General features: G+C 47.7%; 1 protein-coding gene across 2 annotated transcripts in view; it reads left to right on the plus strand.

Moving 5' to 3' along the window:
* Positions 1–27359, plus strand: part of SLCO2A1 (solute carrier organic anion transporter family member 2A1) — a 118898-nt gene extending 91539 nt beyond the window's left edge. For both annotated transcript variants that reach the window (XM_084639494.1, XM_084639493.1), the window contains 8 exons: positions 149–230; positions 1601–1765; positions 2825–3014; positions 10108–10264; positions 15470–15639; positions 23349–23413; positions 25227–25347; positions 26395–27359. In XM_084639494.1, the coding sequence (XP_084495620.1) occupies positions 149–230; positions 1601–1765; positions 2825–3014; positions 10108–10264; positions 15470–15639; positions 23349–23413; positions 25227–25347; positions 26395–26515 (1071 nt within the window). In that variant the 3' untranslated portion in view covers positions 26516–27359. The remainder of the gene's footprint in view (positions 1–148; positions 231–1600; positions 1766–2824; positions 3015–10107; positions 10265–15469; positions 15640–23348; positions 23414–25226; positions 25348–26394) is intronic.
* The last annotated feature ends 282 nt before the right edge of the window (positions 27360–27641 follow it).

A 27641-nucleotide genomic window follows, 5' to 3' on the forward strand; every position in this document is an offset into this window, starting at 1 on the left:
ATGCCTCTTTGTGTGACCACAACTGCATGACAGCAGCCTCTCTGATACAATTATGGGGTAGTTTCCAGCACCCATCACTCACTTGGAGAATGCTAAATGTCTGCCAGTGCCTCTCGGCGTAAGCTGTGCTTCTCTCTGCTCTCCCCAGGATGCAGGCGCCGAGGCAGACATGCTGAAGAAGATGGAGAAGGCAAAGGCTGAAGAAGTCTCCCTGACAGAATTCATTAAAAGTAAAGGGCTCCTGTTCTAGTCTTGCACTTTCGCTGTTTGAGTGGCTGCTAGTGCACTCAGGAACTGGAGTGACTCACGCCGCCAGCACACTTACCACGGCTAGGCAGGCACTGCGTAACTTCCTGGTACATTGCTGCCTACGCTTCTTAGGCCTTGCTAGCAGCACTCACAGCTAGTCTAATCTGGAGCTGAGGGACAAATCTTTCAAAGTGTGCCCAAGGCTCATATTCAGAAGTGACTTTAGTCTCCCCAGCTGCAAGTCAATGGGACTTAAGCTCCTATGGCCCAAGTCTCTTTGAACATGGGCCTGAGGCTCCTAAGTCACTTAGGCACTTTGGACAATAGTACCCAGCGTGTTGCTCCTGCCAAACTCTGCAGGGGATACAAGGTGCAGATCAACGGCAGTAGGCACTGGGTCTACCTTCAGACTTGTAAATGTAATCTAAGCCAGCCTGTTTAAATGTAGCTCTCTCCAAAGGAAAGGGATCTCAGGGACACAAGTGCATTCTGACACATAGCAATTACATGTTGTTAGCAGAGGACGTGCCACCTTCCCTCCGGGGTAGCACACTGCTTTGCTTCCTGGGAGCTTCCAGACAAGGATGTTTCCTCTTCCTCACATGGACAAATTGCCTCTAAAAAAAGGTGGTCAAAGTTAAGGAGTTGATTAGTAGAATGACAGTGGTCCATAAGTGACTTGGGGTCAGTCAGCTGTCTGTGGCATATTGCTAGGCCCAGTTTGATGCAGGTTGTCTCAGATTGGCCTTTAGGAATAATAAATTACACTGTCATTTATTCAAATGAACAAGCAGTTAATTTTCCTTGCAATCAGAGTCCAGGAGTTAGATCTTCACCTGATGTAAATCAGCATGGCTCTATTAAAGTCAATGGAGTTTCATCAGTTTACACCAGCTGAGGATCTGGCCCACATTTTAACAAGTCAGCATGACACAGATAGACAATATTACAATCAGGGCAGGGTGTCTAAATTCAGAAGAACAAAGACACAGAAAGAAGGTTGATGGTAGGGCTCAAAGCAGCCTTACCTCCGGTCTTGGCAGTTTATAGCCCCAGCACCTCTGGGCTTGCTGCATCAGTTATGAATGTAAAAAAATTGCTTGAGCCCCAGCACGTAATTGCTTGAGCCCCCGGGACCTCTTTCATTAAAAATTAAGCATTGCTCATCTCCCTATTCCAATATGACAGTTCTTCTGGGACCTGTCTCCGATAGCGGAACCCACATGTGCTCCAGAGGTTCCTGTATTAAATCATCATAGAAAGGTTGTTTCTAAGCTTTCTTTTCATGGGACGAGCTGTTGGCATGACCTCTTCCTTGATAAATTACTTCTTCCTTCTTGTTTCCTTGTAGAATTCCCTCGGATCTTTCTCAAGCTGCTCCTCAACCCCCTCTTCATTCTCCTGGTCCTGGCTCAGTGCAGCTTCTCCTCAGTCATAGCTGGTCTCGCCACCTTCCTCAACAAGTTCCTGGAGAAACAGTACGGCACCACCTCTTCCTATGCCAACTTCCTCATTGGTGAGACACATGTCCGTGTCCCCGTGAAAGGGGGCGATTGGCCCTGAATTCAAAGGGAAGATTTGAAATGCAGCAAATGCATTCACAGATGGGGGGCACCCAGTCCATGATTTCCATGGCTTTTTAAAATATAAAGAGAGAAAACATGGGAAGTACATTCTCCTGGCACTGCATCTGGGGAAGGATGTAGGCAAGATTCAGAGACTTCCACCCTCTCTGGTCTTAAGCCAATCCAAGTCATTTCCCTTTTCCTGCCCTGAATGTTTGTGAGGATGAGGCCATGGTGACACCCATCAGTCGGGTTGTCCATGGTTGACCTTATTGTTAGTGGGCTAGAGACTGCTCTCATGTACACCATGCGACCCATTGACTTGGGTAGGGCAAAGTAAGGTAGATCTTTCAAATCAATTGGTTAGAGAAAGTGCGTCAGTGGAAAAGTATCTTACACCAAATTTGACACTTAGTAGATGTGTAAAATTAATGTAGTCTCCCTGCCATGGTCAAGATCCTCTGCCACGCTACAGCAAAGGGGCTGTGAAGTCAGTTTAACAATCCACCTAGGAATTCCCCTAGCCTCGAGAGGAACAGAGCTGGCCTAACGATCATGCATCCGATGAAGTGAGCTGTAGCTCACGAAAGCTTATGCTCAAATAAATTTGTTAGTCTCTAAGATGCCACAAGTACTCCTTTTCTTTTTGCGAATATAGACTAACACGGCTGCTACTCTGAAACCGGTCATACATTGTCCTCCTCACAGCCCCTGACTTAGGATCACAGCTGGGGAAGAAGGAGGCATGGCCAAATTGGTGCAAAGGTGCTGCTTAGGGTTTATGAAAAATAGATGTGATATCATCACTGAAACATCCCAGCCTGGGGTAACTAGTGCGCACCAGATACTGTGGCAATTAATTGGCCTCAGGAGATTGAAGGGTCTGTGGTTCCCCCTCCCACCACAAATACCTAGCCAGCCCTGCTCCTCTGAATGTCAGTACTGAACGGCTCTTGGCCAGGAGAGCTCTCCCCATGCACTCATGGCTGCTGCCTCTTCTGTCATTGCAGGAGCTGTGAACCTGCCTGCCGCCGCACTGGGGATGCTTCTAGGAGGAATCATCATGAAGCGCTTTGGCTTCTCCATCAAAGCCATCCCACGGTTTGCACTGGTGGTGCTCCTCATCTCCGTCCTCTGCTGCCTCCCCCTTTTCTTCATGGGCTGCCCTACACAGACCATTGCTGGGGTTTACCCACCCAGGTAATGCAGGGCTGTGCCAGTGAGGAAGGCTGGCTGAGAGTATAATCCTGCTTGGACATTAGAATGGGTTTCGAACCTAGGACCTTCGTAGCTAAAAGCAGGAGCCTCTCCAACTATAGCCAAAGGAGTTAATCTGTTAACCAGCAGCAGTAGTAGACTCTTATCTTCTTACACTAGAGGAGGCCCCAAAGTGCAGAGTGGGAAGTAATGTCCAACAAGTACTCAGATTAGTTCCACCTCTCCTTCACTCTCTCCCTTACTCTGCTTCTTCTACTTTTCTCTTCCCTTCCTTCTTTGGCCAATTCTTTGTCTTTCCCTCCTCTCCCCTCACTGAGTCCCTGGCCCAGTTACAGCTCACACAGAGCCCACAGACTTCTGTTTGTTTATACTCCAGCCACACTACAGTTTGACCACACCACAGACACTCCACCGTACAAGGCCATGGCCACCTAGGGACTTCACGTTTGCCACGGGCCATTCAGGAGTTCATGATGAGAAGAGCACGGTGAGGCCTTCCCATAGCCATCCCACAGCACACACTGGCTTCCAATCAGGCCCGGCAGCTCACCGCTTCTCCTTGTAGCAGTTGCAGGAGGCTCTCCTCCTCACTCACTCACTTCAGCCAGGTGCAGAGGGAACCAGGCTATCCCCACAGCAGGCTCTCACATATGCAGCCCCCATAACATTGACACACTCATTTGCCAGGCAACACTAACCCTCCACGTTGCTCCCTTTGCTACCTTCTGCTCCTCGAGATTGCATATCTTGGGATGAGCCAAATCAATCATATGTCTCTGCTGTGACAGTGCAGAGTCTCACAACCACCCAGAAGAGGAATGTTACACACCTCCCCTCGGTGGGCTCCCCCAGGACTGACCGAGCAGGAAAGTGTTTGGAAAAGGGTGAGTATTCTGTATCCGGCTGCCTCTGAACCAGGGGGTGCCACTGTGCAATGACATCATCTTCAAAAGGGCACTCTGAATGCTGATTGGCTGTCAGGGTTAGCACATCCTGGGAAGTTCCGCCTTTCAGAGGTGGTCCTTCCAGGAGTCTCATCCGAGTATGGTCTCTGTGTCTGTTGGGCATGTGATCTATTTCAGCACCATTTCCCATCTAATCTCTGCAGCTGCTGGCTATAAACATAACCAGTTACTGGGCTCAATACAGGGGTAACTATGCGACATTCTAGTTACCCCAGGCCTGGGCTATACAGGAGGTCAGACCAGAAGATCATTATGGTCCTTTCTGGCCTTTAATCTATGTCCAACCTGCTGGTCCTAGATATACCGGCCAGAGAATAGAGAGGGTGTACAGCACAGAACACCCCTTTCCAAACAAGTGCAGTCATAATGTTTACCTGGTGACTCCCATATCAAGCAAAGCTACCTCTGTAAGTTTCATCCTTACATTTCCCTAAGGGAGAGGGGCTCTGGCTCATGGAACACCTGCCCAGTCAGAAGGCGTTAGTATAGCCAGCTGGCTCTCGCACTCCTTCTCTCAGAAAGTAGCCTCTCTGGCTGTGTGAGAGGGAACACTTGACTCTTATTGTCCCCTTTTACTTATTTAAGATAAAGTTGCACTTGGTCTCCATCCCAAGCTCGTCAGTTTCACCTTATTCAGACCATTTCCCAGCTTACTGCCAATATCTTAAGAAGGGGCTTCCACACAAATGTTTCTCTTGGCCTGTGATAAACCCTCTGTCCCAGGGGTGCGCTGCTTGCAAACAGGAGGGGCCAGAGGCTGGCCACTCTATCCATTCATCCCCCTCCTGCACCCTACCATAGTTAAACAAAAACACATATTTCTAACCAAGGAAAGCGACACCAGCACTCGGCAAACAGACCTCTAGGCAGTGGCTGGCAGTGTTTGTATGGTGCTCTCGAGATCTGCACTGAGTGTACTTCGTTAGGAGTGGTTAATAGTCATTGGGAGTGTTGGCAATTTTAAAAATCTACTAGTGATCCCCAAAAATATTTGTCTGTGTGTGGAGGAGCTCTAATTAGCCATACAGCACAGTGTTCAGTCTGTATTGTTTGGATTCGGGGACGGAGGCAGAGGGGAGGAGGAGGAGGGGAGAGGAAGCTGGTAAAGGATTTAAGAGACAGGAAGGACAGTTTTGTGGGTAGAACATTGAGCACATTACCACTGCAGTTCCAGGCCACTCACCTTCTTTGCAGTCTGAGATCAGAGTCTGGACAAGTGACGCAGAGCCGCGGAGGGTTGGGGTTTGCAGGCTCTTTGGAGATGCCATTTGGAGCTATGGGTCAGCACACCTGTGCCCTCTAGTTGTGTCAGGATTCACAAAGATGTTCGTGTCTGTCCAGTCGCTTTCGGGGGGCAGGGCAGTCAGCTTGGGGGCAGTGTCTGCTGACCAGGTGCTGGGATTGAATTGCCCCCATTACTTCCTGGGAATTTGCTGTGTTTTGGTGGAATGCAGGGAGCAGATGCCACACTGCTGAGAGATATCTGCATGCTGTGATGCTGTGTATTGAAGTCTGACTTTACCTAATTCCTGCCTTGGAAATGCTGGGGCAAGGTCAGGGAACGTGGCCCTTGGACTCCAATACATTGCCGGGTGTTGGTGATGGTTTTTAATTTTATGTTTTAATTTGAGATCATGTTCCTCACTGTTCCTTCCCAGCTTGAAGGCGTGTGCTGGAGTTTCTCCGATAATTATGTAACACTGACAAACCCCGGTCGTCAGTGGGCGGGATCAAACCTGGGACCTCCGGAGCTAAATGCATGAGCCTCTACTGCATGAGCTAAAAGCTATAGGCCCATTAGCTAAGGCTGTAGAGCAGACTCTAATCTCTCTCTCTCTGTGGTCTTGGTGCCACTAGCTGGGACAGAGCACCACACCCAGGAGGTGTGTGGGTTACAGTTGCATGGGAGGAGATGGCAGGTTGGAAGACTATGGTGGAGAACAGGCATTTGCCCCTTTGCTGCCATGTCTACGCAGCCTGGGCAGGACACATAGTGAGTTCCCCACTGCTGACTTTAGGGAACTGCTGTACACAGAACCCCTGACTGGCAGAAGTGGAGGGATCCACATTTTTTGTCAATTTGAGTGAGGAGGGCAAAATCCTACAGGTCAGATAGGGCCAGGAGAAGGGATTTAACTGGAGACTGTTTCTAAAGAGAGATAGGCCCCCTTCCGCCTCATGATGAAGGCCCAGTGAACTCAACCCACTTCCAGGGCAAGGTTTGGGCTCAGCACTTTCTGGCTATTGTTTGAGCCACTCCAGACACTGTGTCTTCTCCCCAGTGGCTCCTTTCATCTGCTCCTCTCCTTCCCCTGCAGCTTCCTTGGGTCAAACCAAGTACCAGGCTAGTCAAACTCTTACTATGGTCTGTTGTCTATTGGCCTATGCTTTCCATTCAGAGATTTCCCGACACCCCCCCCCAAGAGGGTGTTTACCCCCCCGAACCCCCCCCCCCCCCCGTTTTGTGAACTAGTTACATGCAGAGTTGCCAATTTAATGATTGGAAATTTGAATTGAAATTGAAACATTAATACATACTTTAAAAGCATATACAGTGTATGATAAAATACGTGTATCTGAAAAAGTATAATAGATTTGAAAAGTATGAACATAGACTAGCTTCCTTGTACAGCTGTTTATGACAATGTCAGTGCATTCATTTTGGTGATGTTGGCCAACCTAATAATTTCAAATTATGATTTGTAAGCAAAGTCTAAATGAGCTCTCCCTGACAGCTAGTGATGAGCTGCGGACTGGGGGGAAAGGCTTCGGGACCAGATTGTATTTACATTCATACCTAATCTACCTAGGTATCCAGCAAACAGAGCTGTGTTACCCAAGTGATAGATTTTGGCTGGGGTTGGGTTACAAATCACTTGAATGCGGGGAAAGAGGTATAATGAAGTGTTGTTATTCTTATTGTATGAGTAAAGTGCAGTAGAACTGTACTTAGCCTGTGCTGATTGAGGGCATCGAGAGAGAGAGAGAGAGAGAGAGAGAGGGTGGGGACAGGTGTTTTGCTTGATGCTCTGCCTGAGTCACAAGTACTATTAGACCTGCCCCTCTCCACTGTTTAAAGACAGAGCTGATTAGGCTCCATGGATAGTCTTTATTTTGTTAAGTGATCACTACAGCTGAAATCACTGATAATCAGGTCTAAGTACTTAGACCCGCTGTGGGACAGTGTTTCTGTGGAAGAGATGGCCCAATCTGCACTAGCTGAGAGCTCAGCTAAAATTACTGACGGCTGGGTGAAGCCTCCAGAGACCGACACAGAGGTCGCAGTGGCAGGTGGCACCAGAAGATGAAGGCGCAGGGCCATTGGCAACAGAGCGATGGAGTGAATGGTGGCACAACAAACAACAGTGGCCAGAGTGAACAGTGAGCAGCTGGAGGAACAAACAAGGTGCCTTCTTGTCCCCCACCTGGGAGATGAACTCATGTGAAAGCACCTCTGAACTCTGAGTCTCCACTGACCAAGGACAACACCGGTGAGTGTGAATGAGGCTGTTACATAACACAGTTCATGTGAACAAACATAGCTGTGGCATCATACTTTCTATTTAAGCAAAAGATATCACACACTACAAACTGGAGGCCAATGTTAAGTGCATTGTCACTTGTCCATCCTGAAGTTGAACACTGGTTCCGAACAAGACCAGAAAATGCTCACTGTCTTTCTGCAAGAAACTCAACTGACTGGCTAGACGCACGTGGTGCAACAGTGAAAGACTCAACAGTTGAAAAAGTGAAGAACTCTCTCACCACATTCAAAAAATGTGCATACAGGGCGATGAAAGCACTAATGCAAATGGTCATCAAGTATTAATTCATTCTGTATGTTACCTTGATGTCAGTGGTAGGCCAGTAGGTGCATTTCTAGATGTTCAAATTATAGAAGACAGATTGGCTAGATCTGTGACAACCCACATCTTAGAAGAGTTAAATGCTTGTCAACTGGACCCCAAACAGATGGCTGCTTTTGCATTTGATGGAGCTGCAAACTTCTCTGGAAGACATGGTGGAGCACAAGCTTTGCTCAGAGAAAAGTGTAACCCTAGTCTCTCCTATACACACTGCAGAGGCCATGTACTCCAACTAGAGCTAGTACGAGCTGCAGATTCTTCAAAAGATATTTAAAAAGCTATACATTTAATGTCTTCATTATATTCTTTTTTCAGCAAGAGTCCAAAAAGACTGAATATCTTGATAGAAGATACTTTGGGACTGAAGTTCAAAGTAGTCCAACCTGGGAAAACCCTCTGGCTTTCTCATGAGCAATCCTTGGCTGTTGTCTTAAAATTACTCTAGCCATTATTACTGGCTTTGGAAAGTATCTACCAAGATGGGATGGATCTAAGTAGTGAGGCTGGTGGATTACTTTTGCTACTATGTTCAGAGAAGACTATTGCCATTCTCTCTCTTGTAAATCTACTGTTGAAACCACTTGGGTCATTAAACAATGCCATCCAGGCATCTGCTACAACAGTAGTAGATCTTTGTCCAGCAATAGAAGCTACATTTGGATCAATCAGAGAGCTATCCATTGAAAAAGTACTGGAAGAAGCAAAGACTTCAATCCAGAAGTTGACTAATGAAGGCATTTATAATGAATCCTTAAGTGAAGAGGACAAGAAGTGTTTGTTAAGACAACTGAAAAAGTACACAGACTTGATTCTTAAAAACCTACAACAGCGACTTCTAGATTCTACTCAACCTCTACGTAGCTTTTACAGATCCCTGTCTTATAAAACACTGACAGTTGAGTAGAGAGAGGCACCACCAGCAATGGGGCTGCCATGTGCTCAGGACAGAATAGAGAATTTGAACACAGGGTGGAATATATGACGAATGAATGAAGATTTGACTTCAACTTCTTTTTTATCATCACTAGTGGCTTGACCCAATCTTTATGCTATGTTTCCTGGGCTGAAAGAAGTAGGAATTCATCTCTTGCTACTCCCAGACACAACAGCTACAGCTGAGCATTCTTTTTCATCATTGAATAGAATTTTGTGGGTTTTTTTTAAAGAAGTCGCCTTCTGCCTGATCATGTGAATGAACTAATGAGCATATCAGTTGAAGGAATGGAAATACTGGACACACAAGAAGCCACCAAAGATGAATGCATTGCATTCAAGAAGTTCATTAACAGAGTTGTGCAAAATTATAATAAGAAACCAAGAAGGATATAGATGTAGTGATTCATAGAAGGCTTGAGTAGCCAACTTTAATTTGTGTGATGATTTTAAAATCTAATAAAAGGGTCATGAAACATTTTTCAGTTTTTACTATGGTGCCATACAGCCCATCTTCACCCTCACGGTCTCACCCCTCATTGGCCCTGACCCTCCCACCCCCCTACCCCTTCCCCGTAAATTTGAACACCCCCCATAATTTCAATTCCTGGGGGAAACACTGCTTCCATTGCTCTGGAAATCTTCCCCACCTCAGTGCCAGCAGCCCATGAGCAGTGGAAAATCCCTTTTACCTGAAAAGCCCCAGCTGACTGTTAGCTATTTGCTGCAGGAAGTAAAGCATATGCAGTTTGTCCTGTCATCCACCACGCCCTAGGATTTGACTGAGAGTAATCCCTGAAGATGGATTACTGGGTAATATATTACTGCAGAAGTTTACTGCTCCTCCATAGTGCTAAGGAAAGAAAAATCAGTGTAGTGAATTTTGTCCTGTGAAGTTTAAATGCAACCTTTGCCTCAATTTGTGTGTTTGAGCTAGCATGCTTCCAGTTTCAATTCTGATTGAACTGACTTCCCCCCCACTTCTGATTTGGATGTTATGTGGTTTCAGACGGATGCCTTAGCCCAATTAAATTTCTCCAGGTATCTGATTATTAGTTTTCCTCCATAAAAAAGTGTGTGAATGTTTGTTTGCATGCACATGCGAGTAATTACTGCTAAGTTCACTGTAAATTTTAGCAGTACCTGCCAGGGCATAGGAATCAGGCACAAGGCCAGGCTACTGCATGGCAGTGACCCAACACAAACAGAGACAGGGAGATTGGTTAACCACGCAGAGAATTCAACAGGGTGGGTTTTTTTCCCCATCCTATTTTCTTTTCTTTTCTTTTATTTTTTCCATTTTCTTGGCAGTACATCGAGTTCCCAGTCACAAGCTAAGTGCCCCACTGCGTGCTCCTGCTCAGAGTACCTCTTTCACCCTGTCTGTGGAGACGACAACGTGGAGTACATCTCCCCCTGCAAGGCTGGCTGCTCGGATTCCATTAATTCCTCCACGCCCAAGGACATGGTAAGTAGCAGCAACTTGGATTCCAGGGCTGGGGAGATGACGCACTGCTGAGCCATCTGGCCCACAAAGTCACATTGACGGGCCAGAATCTAAACTGTTTTCTGGAAGCTCATAAGATTAGGTGTCAGGAGCCACCTCTAGCTATGGTGATCATTTTCTCAGAATCAAAACCCAGGGTGCTTTTGTGGTGACATTGTTGTGGGCTGCGAAACAGTCCTGACAAAGGGCACTTCTCTCCAAGTGTGTGCTGGTGTTGCCATGCCAGCTTCTGACTCACCAGCAGCATGTGCATACTTCTCTGTGCACAGGACTTTCCCCAGTAGCTTCATGTTCAGAATAAGGTGATCACAGAACACTTGGACAAGTATAATTAATGTTGCCTCAAAGCAAAAGAAGAGCTTTGATGAGGCCCGCAATCATTTGACTTTCTTCCTCTTCACACCAAACATGGTTTATCACCCCAGATGCCTGTTCCTCTGGATTATTGGTTCCTTGTTAAACATTGAGCAAATTCTGCTTGGCATAGTGATACATCTCGAACAAGCATTGTATAGCTATTAAACATTTCTAAAGTTTTAATCAAAGCAATGAAAAATGGGGACATTTCCAATGTCCTGAAAGCTGAATAGCCCTAATCTTTTTAGTCTCTCCTTGTATGGAAGCTGTTCCATACCCCTGTTCATCTTTATTGTCCTTCTCTGAACCTTTTTCAGTTCCTCTGAGTTCTTTTTGAGATGGGGCAACCAGAACTGGACACAGTATTCAAGGTGTGGGTGCACCGTGACTTTATATAGAGGCATTATGATAATTTCTGTCTTATTTTTTCTCTTTCATAATAATTTTTAACATACTGTAAGAGTTTTTGACCACTGCTGCACACTGAGTGGAAGTTTTCAGAGAACTATCCACAATGACTCCAACATCTCTTCCTTGGGTGGTAACAGCTAATTTAGACCCCCATCATTGCATATATATGTATAGTTGGGACTGTGTTTTCCAATATGCATTACTTTGCACTTATTGCCATAGAATTTTATCTGACAATTTGTTGCCCAGTCACCCAGCTTAGTGAGATCCTTTGTAGCTTTTCACAGTCAGCTTTGGACTTACCTATCTAGAACAATTTTGTATCATCTGCAAACTTTGCCACTTCACAGTGCACCCCTTTTTTCCAGATCGTTAATGAATATGTTGAACAGCACAGGCCCCAGAACAGAACCTTGAGGGACCCCGCTGTTCACCTCTCTCCATTGTGAAAAATGACCATTTATTCTTACCCTTTGTTTCCTTATCTTTCGAGCAGTTACTGATCCATGAGAGGACCTTCCCTCTTATCTCATGGCTACTTTGTTTCCTTAAGAGTCTTTGATGAGGGACATTGTCAAAGGCTTTTTGAAAATCCAAGTGCACTGTATCTACTGGATCACCTTTCTCCATGTGCATGTTGACTCCCTCAAAGAATTCTAATAAATTGGGGAAGCTCATTACTGTTTAGTTTGTCAGTCTGTTCTAAAACCTCTTCTATCGACGCATCAGTCTGGGACAATACTTGAGATCTATTGTCCAAAAAGAGTAGCTATGATGTGGGAATCCCCTTCGCAGCCTGTGCGGTGAAAACGGATTCAAAGAATTTATTTAGCTTCTCTGTGATGACCTTGTCTTCCTTGAGCGCTCATTTAGCACCTTGATCGTCCAGTGGCCCCACTGATTGTTTGGCAGGCTTCCTGCTTCTATCTACTTACATTTTTTTTTTGTTACTGTTGGTTTTTGTGTCTTTAGCAAGTTGCTTCTCAAATTCTTTCTTGGCCTTTACATCTTATTTGCCAGAGTGTGTGCTCCTTCCTCTTTTCCTCATTAGGATTTGACTTCCAAATTTTAAAGGGCACCTTTTAGCCTGTAATGCTCTGCTGTTTAGCCAGAGTGGCATTCTTTTGGTCCTCCTGCTATCTTTTTTCATTTGGGGTATACATTTAGTCTGAGCCTCTATTATGATGTTTTTAAGTACTTTGCCTGCTGCTACAGCTACAACCTACAGGTCTGCCTGGGAGCAGCCATGCCCCAACCCTCCACCTGGAGGATGTTAGCAATAGCTCACTTGAGACACATGAGGCTCTGCCCCTGAGGTCCAATTGGCAGCGTCCCAGCGTGGCTGGTTGGCCTGCTGGCCCCGTTTAAGCCAGCAGCAGGAAGTTATCTGAACTAGTGGGCTCCACCCTGCGCTGAACTCTGTGCTTTGTGCTTCCTGCTTCCCGCTCCTGTGTTCCCAGCTTGATCTCCTGGTCTACTGACCCACCTGGCCTGTTGGCATCTGATTTATGGTTCTTGACCTACCGTTTGTCACCTGCCTCTGAGCACATGGTACCTGACCAGCCTGACTCGTGGGTCGGCTCTCCAGTTTGTCTCCGGCTTCTGACCTCCTGAAGTCCTGACCCAGCTGGCTCTTGACCCCTGTCTTGTGACTGTGGACTCTGGGTTCTGACTGCTAGGTCTGCCGCCCACAACCCAACTGTGACAGGCACTTTACCCTCGTGACTGCTCTCTTTATTTTCCATCTAACTATCATCCTTATTGTTGTGTAGTTCCCCTTCTTAAAGTTAAATGTTAGTGGGGTGGGGGTTTTGGTGTATTTCTCCCCTACAGGGATGCTAAATGTATTTACCTTATGGTCGCTATTACCAAGTGGTTCAGCTATCTTGGACCAGATCTTGTGCTCCACTTAGGACTAAATCAGGAATTGCCTCTCCTTTTGTGGGCTCCACGATTAGCTGCTCCAAGAATCAGTCATTCATGGTGTCTAGAAATTTCATGTCCGATTCATGTCCTGAGGTGCCATTTACCCAGTCACTATGAGGATAGTTGAAATTACCCATTATTATGATATTTTCTGGTTTTGTAGCTTCTTTAACCTCCCTGAGCGTTTCACAGTCACTGTCACCATCCTGTCAGGTGGTTAGTCGTATATTCCTACTGCTAGACTGTCAGGGTCCCCCCCACTCTGAACTCTGGGGTACAGATGTGGGGACCCACATGAAAGACCCCCAAGCTTAAATTCTACCAGTTTAGGTTAAAAACTTCCCCAAGGCACAAATTCTTTTCCTTGTCCTTGGACGGTATTGCTGCCACCACCAAGTGATTTACAAAAAATTCAGGGGAGGGTCACTTGGAATCCCTATCCCTCAAAATACCCGCCCCCCCAAGTCCCTTCACCCCCTTTCCTGGGGAGGCTTGAGAATAATATATAAACTAATTGCCTTAGCAATGTGAGTACAGACCAGACCTTTATCTTTAGGACACTAAAATCAATCAGGTTCTTAAAAGAAGAACTTTATAATAAAGAAAAACGTAAAAGAATCACACCTGCAAAATCAGGATGGAAGGTAACTTTACAGGGTAATAAAAAGATTTAAAACACATAGACTTTTATTATTCAAGCATCAAATTTCTGTCCATAGAGATACTATGGTTCTGTTTGAGTCATTTCTGATTTTCTCCTTATTTGGCTTATGCTGTTTTAACATATAGTGCCACTCCCCCACCAGAGTAACCTACTCTGTCATTCCTGTATATTTCATATCCTAATATTACTGTGTCCCATTGATTTTCCTCATTCCACCAAGTTTCCATGGTTCCTGTTATAGCAATATCCTCATTTAATGCCAGTCACTCTAGTTTACCCATCTTAGTATGTAGACTTCTCGCATTTGTATATAAGCACTTGTATGTTTTACCAATATTCAGTTGGTTATATTGAAATGGATTCTTTTACATTTGACTGTTCCTTACTAGCTCCCACCTGTACTTTGCCATCTTCTTTCCTATCCTCTTTACAAGGCTATGGAGTTCCCACTTTAATAAATTCATCCCTGAAGGATGTCTCCGCCTGAACTGGGTGCTCCTCTGCATCTATCCGCTGGCCCCAGCCCTTAGCTTAAAAAATTCTCCACAACCTTTTTAATTTTACATGTCAGCAATCTAGTTCCACTTTGGTTCAGGTAGAGCCCATCCTTCCTGTAGATGCTCCTCCTTCCTCAAAAGGTTCCCCAGTTCCTAATAAACCTAAATCCCTCCTCCCTACACCATTGTCTCATCCATGCATTTAGACTTTGCAGTTCTGCCTGTTTTACTAACTCTGCATGTGGAACTAGAAGCATTTCAGAGAATGCTACCATGGAGGCCTTGGACTTTAATCTCTTACCTAGCAGCCTAAATTTGGCCTCCAGGTCCCCTCTCCTGCCTTACCTGTTGTCATTAGTACTTACATGTACCATGACCACCCTGGGCCCCTCCCCAGTACTACCTGTAAGGTTATCTAGATGTCTTATGAGATCCATTACTTTCACATCCAGTAGGCAGTTCATCATGCCATTCTCCTGGTCATCACAAATCCAACTATCTATGGCTCTAATAATTGCTTCTATTATTATGGCCTGTGTCGTCCTAATAACTGGGTTCCCTGCCCTGGAGGGATATCCTCAGTGCAAGAAGATACCATGACATCATCCAGAAGGTGAGTCTCAACTATGGAATCATGTCCTTCCACTCCAGCTTGATGATCTCCTGCCCCATGACTTTCGTCCTCCTTGACGCACAGGGACTGTCAGACAGGAGATGGGACCATTCTATGCTGTCCCTAAAAGTCTCCTCCCTGAACTTCTGTCTTCCTATGCTCCTCCAGCTCAGCCACTGTGGCCTTCAGAGCCCGTACTCCGTCTCTGAGAGCCATGAGTTTCCTGTACCGTATGCACACATATGCCATCTGCCCACAAGGCAGGTAATCGTACATATTGCTCTGAATGCAATAAACTGGGTAGCCCCTTGCCCTGCTGCTCATCTGCCTGCATTGTTGTACTCTTGTGGCTTTTTTATGTAGCTTGAATTTTCGATATGTTTGTTAGGTGTTTTGTTTTTCAGTAGGACTTTTAGCAACTGTGTGTGATCTAGGTCTTCCTGGGCTATGCAAGGTTCCTACTGAGCAAGCATCACTAGTAAGCACTGAATGATGACTTCACAATATTATTTTTTTAATATTGGCCATATTCTGCTCTCACTTTTGCCACAGGAACTCCTGCCACTGAGGCCAGTGCCATTACTCCATGGAAAACTGGTGGGAGAAGAGAACTGGGATAGTTAGAGTCCTGAAAAGTCTGCTCCAGATATACTGATCTCAGGAGATGTTTTACTGTCTTTTTTTAATGCCCTAAACAGATCTACGTGAACTGCTCCTGTATCCGCACCAAGAATGGACTGTCCTCAGCAAAGACAGGTTCCTGTTTGGTCAGCTGTTCCCATTTACTCCTTCCTGTCATATTCCTCATCTCGTTTGCTGCCCTGATAGCATGCCTGTCTCACAATCCCCTCTACATGATGGTATTACGGTAGGTGACAAAGTTCAGTTTCATGGGACCTCATATGAAGTATCACATGCAAAGAACTGGCAAATTTCCTCCCCACCTATGACCAGGTCTTCTGTTTGACCTCTCTGCACTGTCTGCCTCCTTCCTGACTGCCTGGGGTGACACACCCTCCTTGCCCATGTATAATAGTCTTTGACTGTTTGTGGCACCCCTACATGGACTTTTGAATTGGAGCTCAGGGAGGGCAGTTGGGGAACTCTTTCTCTGACATGGTCTGCTGGATGTGGAGTTGGGGATGCTATACGGGCTAGTGGGATGAGTGTCTGTGTGTGGTGGGGTCTCCAAAAGAGTTAGACTTTATGCGGCTGCATAGGTCACACAGCCTAGGTCTATCACTGGCAAGAGGCAACTAGGAGACTGGGTTTGGTATGTTGTCTTTTAAAGAAAGGCCAAGAAGTGTGGGCCAGGTCTTCAGCAGGTGCTGATTGGCTGAGCTCCATGGGGGTCAATATCAGAACTAAGGGATATCAATGGAGCTACATGGATTTATGGCAGCTGAGGATCTGGCCCTGTATCTTCTTAGGCTCGCAGTCAGAGGTGAATTAAGACAACCCAACCCAAATCCACCAACTTTTTGGACCCCCTTAAGACACTGGGCTCCCCAAGAGCTACTTCCTCCTCACTGAATGTAGCAGTCCTTGCCTTTTTCTCATTCCTCTGCCCTTCATCCCCATCTCCCCACTGCATGCTTTTCAGTCCAAAGCTACTTTCTTCTCCAGATCAGAATTCACCTATCTCCTCCAGTCCTGGCCAGAGACCCCAATTTCCAAAAGAATAGCGTCCTTCATATGCTCAAGGAAGGTGTGAAATTGCTGCGTGGCCCCAATGGAACTTGCCTGTTAGCTATCTGAATATACCAAGTGTGGCAAATTGCCAGTACGATTATGATGGGTTCTGCACTTCCTCTTCTTGGGGGGGATTCAGGGTGCAGTTTCCTGCCCCTGAACTAGGGTATTTACTGTCCCACTAGTAACCCAGAGAAGGATAGTGGAGAGGGAGGGACCCGGGCCCGCCCTCTACTCCGGGTCCCAGCCCAGGGTCCCTAGGGATAGTGGTAAACCACATGAACTAGTGCTTCCTTCCCCTGGGCTACTTCCCTCTCCAGCTCTTCAGCTTGTGGGGCTTCCTGCCCTCTGTCTCTTTACCTAGGGTCTTTGTCTTCTAGCCAGCCACGGCACTTCTCCAAACTCTCCTCTGCTTCAACTCCTCCAAACTGCTCTCTGCTCCAACTCCTTCCCCTGGCTGATTGAAGCAGGGGGGTTTTATCAGGTGACTAGCTTCAGGTGCTTTTAATTAATCTATAGAAACCTTTCTTCCCTCTACAGGGAATAAGGCATCTCCTCATCCTGGGACTTACATATTCCTCCTATATTATGCTCCTGCTGCCTTCTGGCCATGCTGTATCACATATCCTCCCCCCCTGCTCAACACCATGCTGTTGGGCTACTTGGGACGATAGGCAACGCTTTCGTGACAAACCATCTGCGTTGCCGTGTTGGCTTCCGGCCCCATGCTGTACTCAGAAATGAAAGGGTTGCAGAGATAGGAACCATCTAGTCACTCTTGCATTCTTCTCCTGGTTTCTATGCATCCACTGGAGCGGGGCGTTGTCTGTCACCAGGGTAAATCGCCGCCCCAGTAGGAAGTAGCGGAGAGTTTCCATGGCCCATTTTATCACCAGACATTCCTTTTCAACAACGGCGTACTTTTGTTCCCTGGGGAGGAGCTTCCAGCTGAGATACAGGATCGGGTGTATCTCCCCTACCATCTGCGAAAGGACGGCTCCTAGCCCTACTTCCGAGGCATCCGTTTGTAGGACAAATTCTCCCTTGAAGTCTGGGGCTATGAGTACGGGATGGCAGCAAAGGGCTGTCCTTAAACCTGCGAATGCACCTTCTGCTGCATCAGACCATTTTACTATCTCGGGGCCCAGAGCCTTTATCAGGTCCGTCAATGGCCCTGCTCTTGTGGCAAAATGAGGGATGAATCTCCAACAGTACCTGACTAACCCGAGAAATGCTCTGACCTGCTTTTTACGGACTGGCCGAGGTCAATCTTGTATTGCTTCCACTTTGTTCCACTGGGGTTTTACCAAGCCTCTCCCTACTACATACCTGAGGTATCTCGCCTCAGCTAGTCCTATCACACACTTGAGAGGGTTGGCAATGAGGCCGGCTTTCTGCAGGGCAACTAATACTACTTCTACTTTCCCTAGGTGCGTTTCCCAGTCAGGGCTATGGATGACCATATCATCTAAATAGACGGCAGCACACCTGGCATGGGGTCGCAGCAATTTATCCATAAGTCGTTGGAATGTTGCAGGGGCCCCATGGAGTCCGAAAGGGAGGACAGTGTATTGGAACAGGCCATCAGGTGTAGAGAAAGCAGTCTTCTCCTTGGCATTCTTGGCCAGGGGAATTTGCCAATATCCTTTGGTCAGGTCCAGAGTGGTTAGGTATCAGGCCTTGCCTAACTGATCAACTAGCTTGTCAACATGTGGTATCGGATAGGCATCGAATTGGGATACTTCATTCAACTTCCGGAAGTCATTGCAAAATCTCAGGGTGCCGTCAGGCTTGGGTACTAGGACGATAGGGCTGGACCACTGGCTGTGGGATTCTTCAATAACCCCAAGTTCCAACATCTTCTTCACTTCTGTCCTAATTTCCTCTCTTTTAGTTTCCGGTATCCGGTACGGTCTTATCGTCACCCTTATTCCAGGCCTGGTGACCATATGATGTTGGACCAGTGTCGTACGGCCCGGCTGTGTAAAGAACACATCTTGGTTCCGTTGGATCATATCAATGACCTCTGTTCGTTGTTCTGGGGCTAACTCAGGGGATATCCTCACCTGCTCCTGTGGGTCGTCCGTCTGAGGTGGAGCTCTCCGAATGACCAGGCATGTCTCTCGGTCACACCAGGGCTTCAGTAAGTTTACGTGGTAGATCTGCTCTGGTCTTCGGCGGTCTGGTTGTCTGACCTTATAGTACACTTCCCCAATGGCTTCCACTATCTCATATGGCCCATGCCAGCTGGCCAGGAGTTTGCTTTCCGTTGTTGGCATTAGCAGCATCACCTATTCTCCCAGCTGAAATTTCCATACTTTCGCCCAGCGGTTATCATATGTCCGCTGGGTCTCTTGTGCTTTTTCCAAATGTTCTCGTACTATAGGGGTTACTATAGGGGTTACTTGAGCTATTCGCTCTCTCATCTGTGTCACGTGCTCAGTGACATTCTTTCCTGGGTTGGGTTGTTCTTCCAAGTCCTCTTTGGCGATATCTAATATTCCGCGTGGGTGGCGTCCGTATAGGTAGCTCAAAGGGAAAGAAACCGGTGGACACCTGGGGACTTCCCGTATTGCAAACATTAGGTATGGTAGAAGGGTATCCCAGTCTTTTCCGTCCCGTGCTACCACCTTCCAGATCATACCTTTAAACCGCTCTACCAGTCCATCTGTTTGTGGATGGTAGACTGAGGTCCATATGGCATGGATGTGGAGCAGGGTACCTAAGTCCTTCATTAATTTCAACATGAAAGGGGTTCCTTGGTCAGTCAGAATCTCCTTAGGGATGCCCACTCTGGCAAAAACCTGAAGTAGTTCTTTTGCTATTGCCTTGGATGTGGGGTTTCTTAAAGGAATGGCTTCTGGATATCGTGTGGCGTAGTCAAGGATGACTAATACGTTTCAGTGGCCCCATGCTGATCTTTCCAGTGGGCCCACTAGGTCCATGGCTATCCTTTTGAAAGGGACTTCAATAATAGGCAAAGATACTAATGCAGCCCGCAAGTGAGGTCGGGGGCTATGCAACTGGCATTCCGGGCAGGAGGTACAATAACGTTGGACCTCCGCACGTATTCCTTGCCAATAAAATCTTCTTAGGACTCTATCAAGTGTCTTGTCTACTCCTAGATGTCCCCCAAATAAATGAGTGTGAGCTAACTCTAGTACTGCCCTTGTGTGTTTCCGTGGGACTAAGAGCTGCTCTACTTCTTCCCCTCAAATTTGCACTATTCGGTACAACAGATGACATTTGATCACATAATACGGCCTTGGGCCTTTGGTCTTTCCTTCCACGGGTACGCAATTTACTTCCACTACCTTCTCCCTCACATTTGCATATAGCGGGTCATTGGCTTGGTCCTGCCTGAAACTGTCACGTACGGTACCGATTTGACCTAACTCCAGGGGACCTATTTCTTCTCCACCCCTTGGGTGGCCCCTACTTGGGCTAGGAACCACCTCTGAGTCTTCACTGGCCTGAATTGTCTCCTGGCCTCCTGAACGGGTTCGCTTACCAACAAGGGAGGCTTTCTGGTTCTCTGCTAGAATCCTGGTCCCTAGCCTTTTATCTGCCCTCTTTTCCCACCTAGACTTTCAGGGTTTCCCGGGAGATGAAAATAGCTCTGGGGCAAATTTGGCAAAAATTGGGGTAAGACTATCTGTAGATGCCTCCATCTCAGCCAGGGGGTTGCTACCCTCCCCTTGCTCTACTTGGGGGAGTAAGTTCTCAAACCCGGGGAAGTCCCTACCAATTAAGACCAGGTAGGGGAGCCTAGAGACCACTCCTGCAGTTACCCTGGTAGTGTTTCCCTGGATCTCAATCTGTACTGGGATTGTGGGGTAGAAATTTACGGTGCCATGAACGCATGATACCCCTGTGGTTTTGGCCCAGGTTAGTTGGTCCTGCCCCACCAACTTCCCCGAGACCAGTGTGACAGCACTCCCGGAATCTACTAATGCTATGGTCGCAATACCCTTCATCTTTACTGACCTTGTATACCCATGTGAGGTCATTGCAACACCTGCCAGGTCGATTAGGCCACATTGTTCCCCAGGATCCCACAGATTGCACTGCATAGGCTCTTCCCTGTTGGGGCACTGGGCTGCTATATGCCCCAATTCCCCACACTCATAACACCGACCCCTTATTCCAGTTGCCGCCCTCTGCCTGGGGTTATTTGGTTGGCCCCCCAGCCCTCTCTTCCCAACCCCCCAGGTCCCTTCTTGGCCTCGGGCCATTCCTCAGTGTCTTTCCTCCCAGATATGGTTCTTCTGTAGTTCTTGACAATCCAGGGCCTTGGGTTTTGGGCTGTCTTTCTGGTTTGCTGTGTCTCACCCCCTGGGGTCTGGAACAGTTCCCGGGCTCCCAGCTGTCTTTCCACGAGGGAGACCAACTCATCGTAGGTAGAGGTGTCATTCTGGCCATCCCAAGCCCGAAGGCCTGATGGTAGCCCCCTCGTATACCGGTCCAGTACCAGGAGCTCCATCATTTTTTCAGAGCTGAATGCCTCAGGGCGCAGCCATTTCCGGGTCAGATGGATCAGGTCAAACAATTGCAATCGGGGTGTCTTGTCCTCTGTATACTGCCATTCATGAAACCTCTGGGCTCACAACGCCGTTGTTACTCTGGATCTGGCCACAATCTCTGCCTTCAGCTGGGGGTAATCCTCCGCAGTCTCTGCAGCCATATCGTAGTAGACCATCTGGGCCTCTCCACACAGGAACGGGACGAGGATACCAGACCACTGATCTCGGGGCCAGGCCTCCCACAGGGCTGTTCTCTCAAATACCAGGAGGTTCGCCTCTACATCATCCTCCCGTGTCATTTTCTGTAGGCAGTGGCTGGCCCGTATAGTCCGGGTTCCGTCACAATTGTGGTTCTGCTCCATAAGGGCCTTCATCTGGTTTGCCAGCTCCTGTAGCAGAGCTCAGTCCTGGGCAGCCTGATTCATCAACAATGGATTAGTCTCCTGCTGCACCTGAGTCGCCTCCTGTTGGGCGGTTGCTTGGATTCGGGTAGCCTCCTGTTGGGCCGCAGCGGCTTGTATTAGAGCCTTGACCACGTCATCCATCTTGGGGACGGGATGGTTTTGGTTAACCCTGCTTTAAGTCCCTAGCGCGGAGATCCCACGTCTCACACCACGTATGGCAAATTGCCGGTACGATTATGATGGGTCCCGCACTTCCTCTTCTTGGGGTGGGGGGTTCAGGGCACAGTTTCCTGCCCCTGAACTAGGGTACTTACTGTCCCACTAGTAACCCAGAGAAGGGTAGTGGAGAGGGAGGGACCCAGGCCCACCCTCTACTCCAGGTCCCAGCCCAGGGGCCCTAGGGATAGTAGTAAACCACTTGAACTAGTGCTTCCTTCCCCTAGGCTACTTCCCTCTCCTGCTCTTCAGCTTGTGGGGCTTCCTGCCCTCTCTCTTTGCACAAATCGGGTGTCTCTTTACCTAGGGTCTTGGTCTTCTAGCCAGCCACGGCACTTCTCCAGACTCTTCTCTGCTCCAACTCCAAACCACTCTGCTCCAACTCCTTCCCCTGGCTGATTGAAGCAGGGGGTTTTATCAGGTGACTAACTTCAGGTTCTCTAATTGACTTCAGGTGCTTTTAATTAAGCTATAGAAACCTTTCTTCCCTCTACAGGGAATAAGGCTTCTTCCCATCCTGGGACTTACATATCTCTCCTATATCACTCTCCTGGTGCCTTCTGGTCATGCTGTATCACACAAGTCATTGGGCCAAATTCAGATGTGATGTAAGTGGTGGTGTAAGTTACATTCCACTGAGTAGATGCAGCAGTAAAATCAACCAAGATGCTGTGGAGCTCCTCCCCATCTTTACCTTCATCCCATCTGCTGGCTGCCTTTCCTGCTACTTCCCCTTTCTGTCCTTGAGCACACCAGTTCCTTCCACCCACTGCCAAGGAGTGACTTACATCACCAGCGACCTGAGCAGCATTTTGTCTTAGAAACGGGTTTCTAACAAGAAAACCGCCTTGTTTCTAAACCAAGTTTTGCAAACATTTTTTGTTTTTGATGACATTTTATGAAAAAACAGAAACAGAAAAAAATTCAGTTTTCAAAAACAACCAATATTTCAAAAACTGGAAAATGTTTGTTTGGGGAGAGATTTTTGAAAACCAGAAATACTTCAGTTTTCAATATCCAACAGGTTTGGGGTTTTCATAGAACATGTAACTGGAAGAGACCTCTTGGGCCACAGTCTAGTCACCTACTGTCACAGACGTGTAATCTGTCATATAATGTTTCAATATATTTATCAAGCTCCATCTTAAAGCTAGTTAGATTGCTTCCCCCACTGTTCCTATTGGAAGACTATCCCAGAATCTCGGTCCTGTGATGGTTAGAAACTTTCTCATTTCCAGCCTAAATGTACTCACGGCCACTTCATACCCATTTGTTCTTGTGCCAATATTGTCTGTTAGCTTAAATAGCTCTTCTCTTTCTCAGGTGTTTACCCGCTAATGAATTTATAAACAGCAATCAGATCCTCTCTCAGACCTTTGTTTTCAGTTTTTCATTGGAAAAATTCTGCAAAATATTTTGGGGGGAAATATATCCCCTTTCTTTTGAAATTTTTCACAGAAAATACTTACGATCTTCCAGCCAGCTCCAATCACTAATAATGTCCCCTCTGAATCTGGCCCATTTCCTCAGGAATTACTTAAACATCCCTTTGCCCCACATCTTCCACATCAAGAGAAATCTGGCTTGACTGTATCTTTAAGCCTTGCACATCCCATGAGACGTGGTGAGCCCCAAGCCACTGGAATGCAGATTCCAACCTGTTCATTATCTGCACAGGGCAATACATCAAAAATGATGAGTCCAGCTTTTGGATCTGATCTTCTCTAACTTCTCCCCTACAGGTTGGTGAACCAGGATGAAAAGTCATTTGCTATTGGAGTCCAGTTCTTACTGATGAGACTGTTAGGTGAGTGTCTGTCTGACTCGAGCTCCCTGTACAAGCCACCAAACTGGGAGGAAAGAAGCATGTAAATCATATAATGTCATAGCGCAGGTCTGAGCTGGAGACTGGAGAGAGGACAGCAGGGTTCATCAGAACCTCACATTAGCCCTTTCCCTTCCCTTTTGGATTGGATTTCTTTTGACTGTCTAAGCGCTTGTTTGCATGAACTCTTAGTTTGCAGCAAGCCAGGGTCTAAATCTAGCCCCCGCTAGCCTGTTGTTTGCTGTGTACACCACTGCTGTGCACTAAGAGTTCCCTAGCGCACTTTGAGCTACCCCACTTGAAACAGGAGTAGATTAGAGCACACTAGGGAACATTTAACACATAGCAGCAGGGTCCACTTCGATGGTTAGTGTGCGGCAGGCTAGTGTGAGGTAGATTTACACCCCAGGAACTGACTGTCTGTGTAGACAAGCCCTAACTTACCTTTCGGTCTGTGTCTCATTTATTTCTTTGTTCATATGAAGCAGAACCATTTTTTTTAATTCCTAAGAGGTAAACTTCTCTGGGTGGTGGAAGATGGTTTCTGTGACCCCCATTCAGCTGTCCCAGCAGACAGTGCACAGTCTGCTTCCGTTGAAACCCTCCATCAGACGACACTTAGATCATTTCTCATGTCAGGAAAGTTGGCATTTTTGACAGTTGTCCAATCTTCACATTGTAAAGTACAAAGAGGGGCAGCCCTAGTGACCAGGAAAGGCTGGATGAGCCACAACGCTGATGTCCTGACAACTTCAGACATTAAAGTTCCCTCAACACTTGGAGCAAACATTCTGGGTCAGATTCTGGGCTGGTGTAAATGAGCAGGGCTCCATTGACTTCAGCAGAGTTCCGCCAATTTACATTAGCCAAGGATCTGGCCCATGAGAGAACTGTGCTTTTAAATAGCATCCCTCAGAAAACGGTGCAGCCACTATCATGCCGGCAGGAAAGGAATGTAGAGCCCAATTCCCATTTACACTGACCCCGGTTTACACTGCTGTGCGGGCCAGATCTTCAGCTGGTGGAAATCATCAGACCTCCCTTGACTTCAGCTGGGGATCTCTCCCACCAACGTCAAGCGGCTGTAAGGGGAGCGTAAGTGTAACTGACACCCGTTTCAAGGCCCCATTAGTGGTGCGAAGTGGGTAGCCACTAAGGGAAGACTGGGGGAAAGCAGAAATGGAGGGGTCAATTTCAGTGACAGGTTAAAGTGAAGAGGAAGGTTTCAAGTTGAGCTCTGAAGAGAGAGTGACTGGAACTGAGGCCAGTGGGGTGCTGGGATGTTTTTAGTCAGGCATGCAATTGTACACTTGCATGCAAAATGGCAGCCTCCCTGCAGCATGACCTGGCATGCACAGGGCGCACCTGGTCACGCTGCGCACAGGACGCCATTTTGTTGTGCATCCAGGGGTGGGGCAGAATCGCTCCATGGGCACAGCCGGTCCTGGCGCTTGCAATGCACGCCTTGCATACAGCCACAGCAAGCCACTGACTGAGTTCCGGCTACAGGGACCAGACAAGCATAGGTATGATGGGAGAGTGCTGGCATGGTGCCCAAGCAGCTGGGTTGGCTTATAATGGAAAGGGTGCTCCAGCTGCGGTAAAGCAGATGCAAAGTATCAGGCCTGCCTCCAGGAGGAGCAGGATGCCAGGCCGGGTTTGAGGGCTGGCTGGAAACACCCTCCATGCGAACAGGAGAGGGAATTTAAACAGGCAGCTGTGTCTATATTGTGGGGCAAGGAGTGTGACTCTGGTCTCACATTCTTTCTTCCCCTTCTCCCCCTGGCCACGGCAGCCTGGTTACCTGCTCCAGCTCTCTTTGGTGTCATCATTGACTCCTCCTGCCTCCACTGGAATAAGCAATGCAGCAAGCGAGGATTCTGCGCCTACTACAACAACGACTTCCTTCGTAGCAGGTACTCAGAGCCCGCTCTCCTAGGGACAAGCCCATCCCTGACTTGGAATGGGTCAGGCTGGTGGTTCTGAGGGAGCCATACACTCGCAATGTCCTCAGAGCCCCAGGCCCTGGGGAGTCCATTTTGACAGTCAAGCGGTGGCAGAAGGTGGCATTGGGAAGGGGGTTCCTGAGAGAAGTTTTTCTCTTTTCATTGGCTCCAAGGACTGAGACAGACTTCGGGGGGTGATCAGGAAACTGGCTGCATGCTCAAGATAGTCCAGGGACTTGGAGGCAGACAAACCAGAGCAAGGGAGGGGATTGAGACTATGGGAAAGGAAGGACATGTATGAGCATGGTCCGAACATTGCTGCTACTGTAAATAGTGGGATAAACCAAAGACCCTATCCCTCAGCAGTTTAGAGATGTTCCTCGCTCACTGGGTTGCTAGGTGTGAGGCAAGTAACCTGTCTCCTGCCTGGGTTATATTTTAGGGATTTAAAATATAACCCAGGGATTTTCTTTTAGGATAGGTTAAAGTGTAGATAGGAGAGGGCTCCGAGTTAGGATGGCCCCCTCTCACCCACAGAGCGCCGGTCTCATCGCAGAGCCCTCCGTGCAGCCCAACTAACTATCAGAGCTGAACAGTTAGTGGTGTTATTGGTGTCCCAGGAAGGCTGAAAGCCCACCGTGGAGATTGGGGCAGAATTGTGGTAGGTGCTGGCCATGCAGGAGACAGTCCCTGCACTGAAGAGCTTCCAGGCTAAACACACAAATGTTGGGAGAGGCACACAGGGGAGCCAGGTGTTGCCTGAGGTCACAGCACTCAGTGGCAAAGCCAGGAAGCCAGAGCCCTAGCTATGGCACTGCAATGCCTCTCCTCAGTCAGCTTGCAGACTCCAAAGGTTCAGCAGAGCTCGGGGCTCATTCTGAGGAAGCAGCAGAGCCATCTTACTGAGCACAGGGACCAGCCATCCCAAGCCCGATGGCCTACCCACAACGGATCGGATCGGAGTTTGTCCCTAGTAGTTTCACACCTCTCTTTTTCTCTATTTCTTTCTCTTGACAGATACATAGGCCTCCAGATGGGGTACAAACTCCTTGGCATTCTGCTGCTAGTCATCATCAACTGGCGGGTGAAGAAGAACAAGGAATACAACGTGCAAGATAAGGCAGCTGGCCTGGTCTAGCCCTGACCTGCAAACGGACCCCTGAGCGCACCCTTCCTAGCCTATCCATATTTACTACCAGTACTTAGCCTTTTCATGTTATTTTGTAAGAAAACAACTCCTTATTAGCGTCTGAGCTCCACTATGCAAATTGCTCTGTAACCCAGCTATGCAGACCATGGCCAGACATCGTTGCACTTCCAAGGAGGGGAATGGAGAACAAACTGGGCTTTCCAGTGTGGATTTCCCAGGACACGTGGAAAAGAAGAGCCGGTGGGCGAGAACCCGTGAAGAGACCTATTTGAGATCCGAGAGCAAGGTGTTCTCCAGCAGAGCGTCACTCATCCCCAAAGAAAAGGGGATTTATTTTTGTTTTCTAAAGGAGAAATAGAAGAGGGGTCTGGCCTGTGAGGAGGAACCCCTGGGCTGCCCCAAGAGCATCTAGCCTCTTGGAAGACTTTGAACATGCAGGAATGGCAAGTGGGAAAAATTCTACTTGGGGTAAAGCTGTTACAGCTGCTAAAGCCGTGTGTATAGGCTGGGGGAGGGGGACAAGGAGTGAGAGCCCTGTCCCACTGCTCCAGAAATTCCTGTCCACCCCCTGTGTCTGTGAAAGAGCTTGCTTCAGTCCAATGTATTCTATCTCATGCCATGTATGCTATGCCTGGCCTGGCAGGGGGACCAGAGGAGGGAGGGGGACCGGTCATGGCATTAGCATCAAAGAAATTTATAGTCTCTGCTCAGAGATCTATTCCCTCCCCCTCACACACAGGCCAGCATGGACACAGATAGATGAACTGTATGAAGTTAGTGCTAGTAGTTTATTTTGCAATGTCATGTTTTTAAATAAAACCCACGTTTACTACTCTCGGGTGCTGTATTGAATGCCCTCTGGGAGATCTCCTTTCTGCTCCCCAGGGCTCTGCTTGTGCTGACGGTCTCCGATCATGGAAGGTGCTGAGCATGAGCAGCACCTTTCACTGAAGTCAGTAGGCGGGGAGGGCCCCAGCACCTCACAAGATCAGGCCCACCTGGGCAGATAGTTCTGTGTAAGAAGGGACAGAATTAACCCAAAGGAAGTTCGTCAGGAGAGTTCTCATTGAGATCCGAGCATGCGCAGCATGGGTCTGCTGGGCATGGAGGGGTG

This window comes from Lepidochelys olivacea (genome assembly GCF_965140295.1).
Source record: "Lepidochelys olivacea isolate rLepOli2 genome assembly, chromosome: 9".
NCBI classification, from domain to species: Eukaryota; Metazoa; Chordata; order Testudines; family Cheloniidae; genus Lepidochelys; species Lepidochelys olivacea.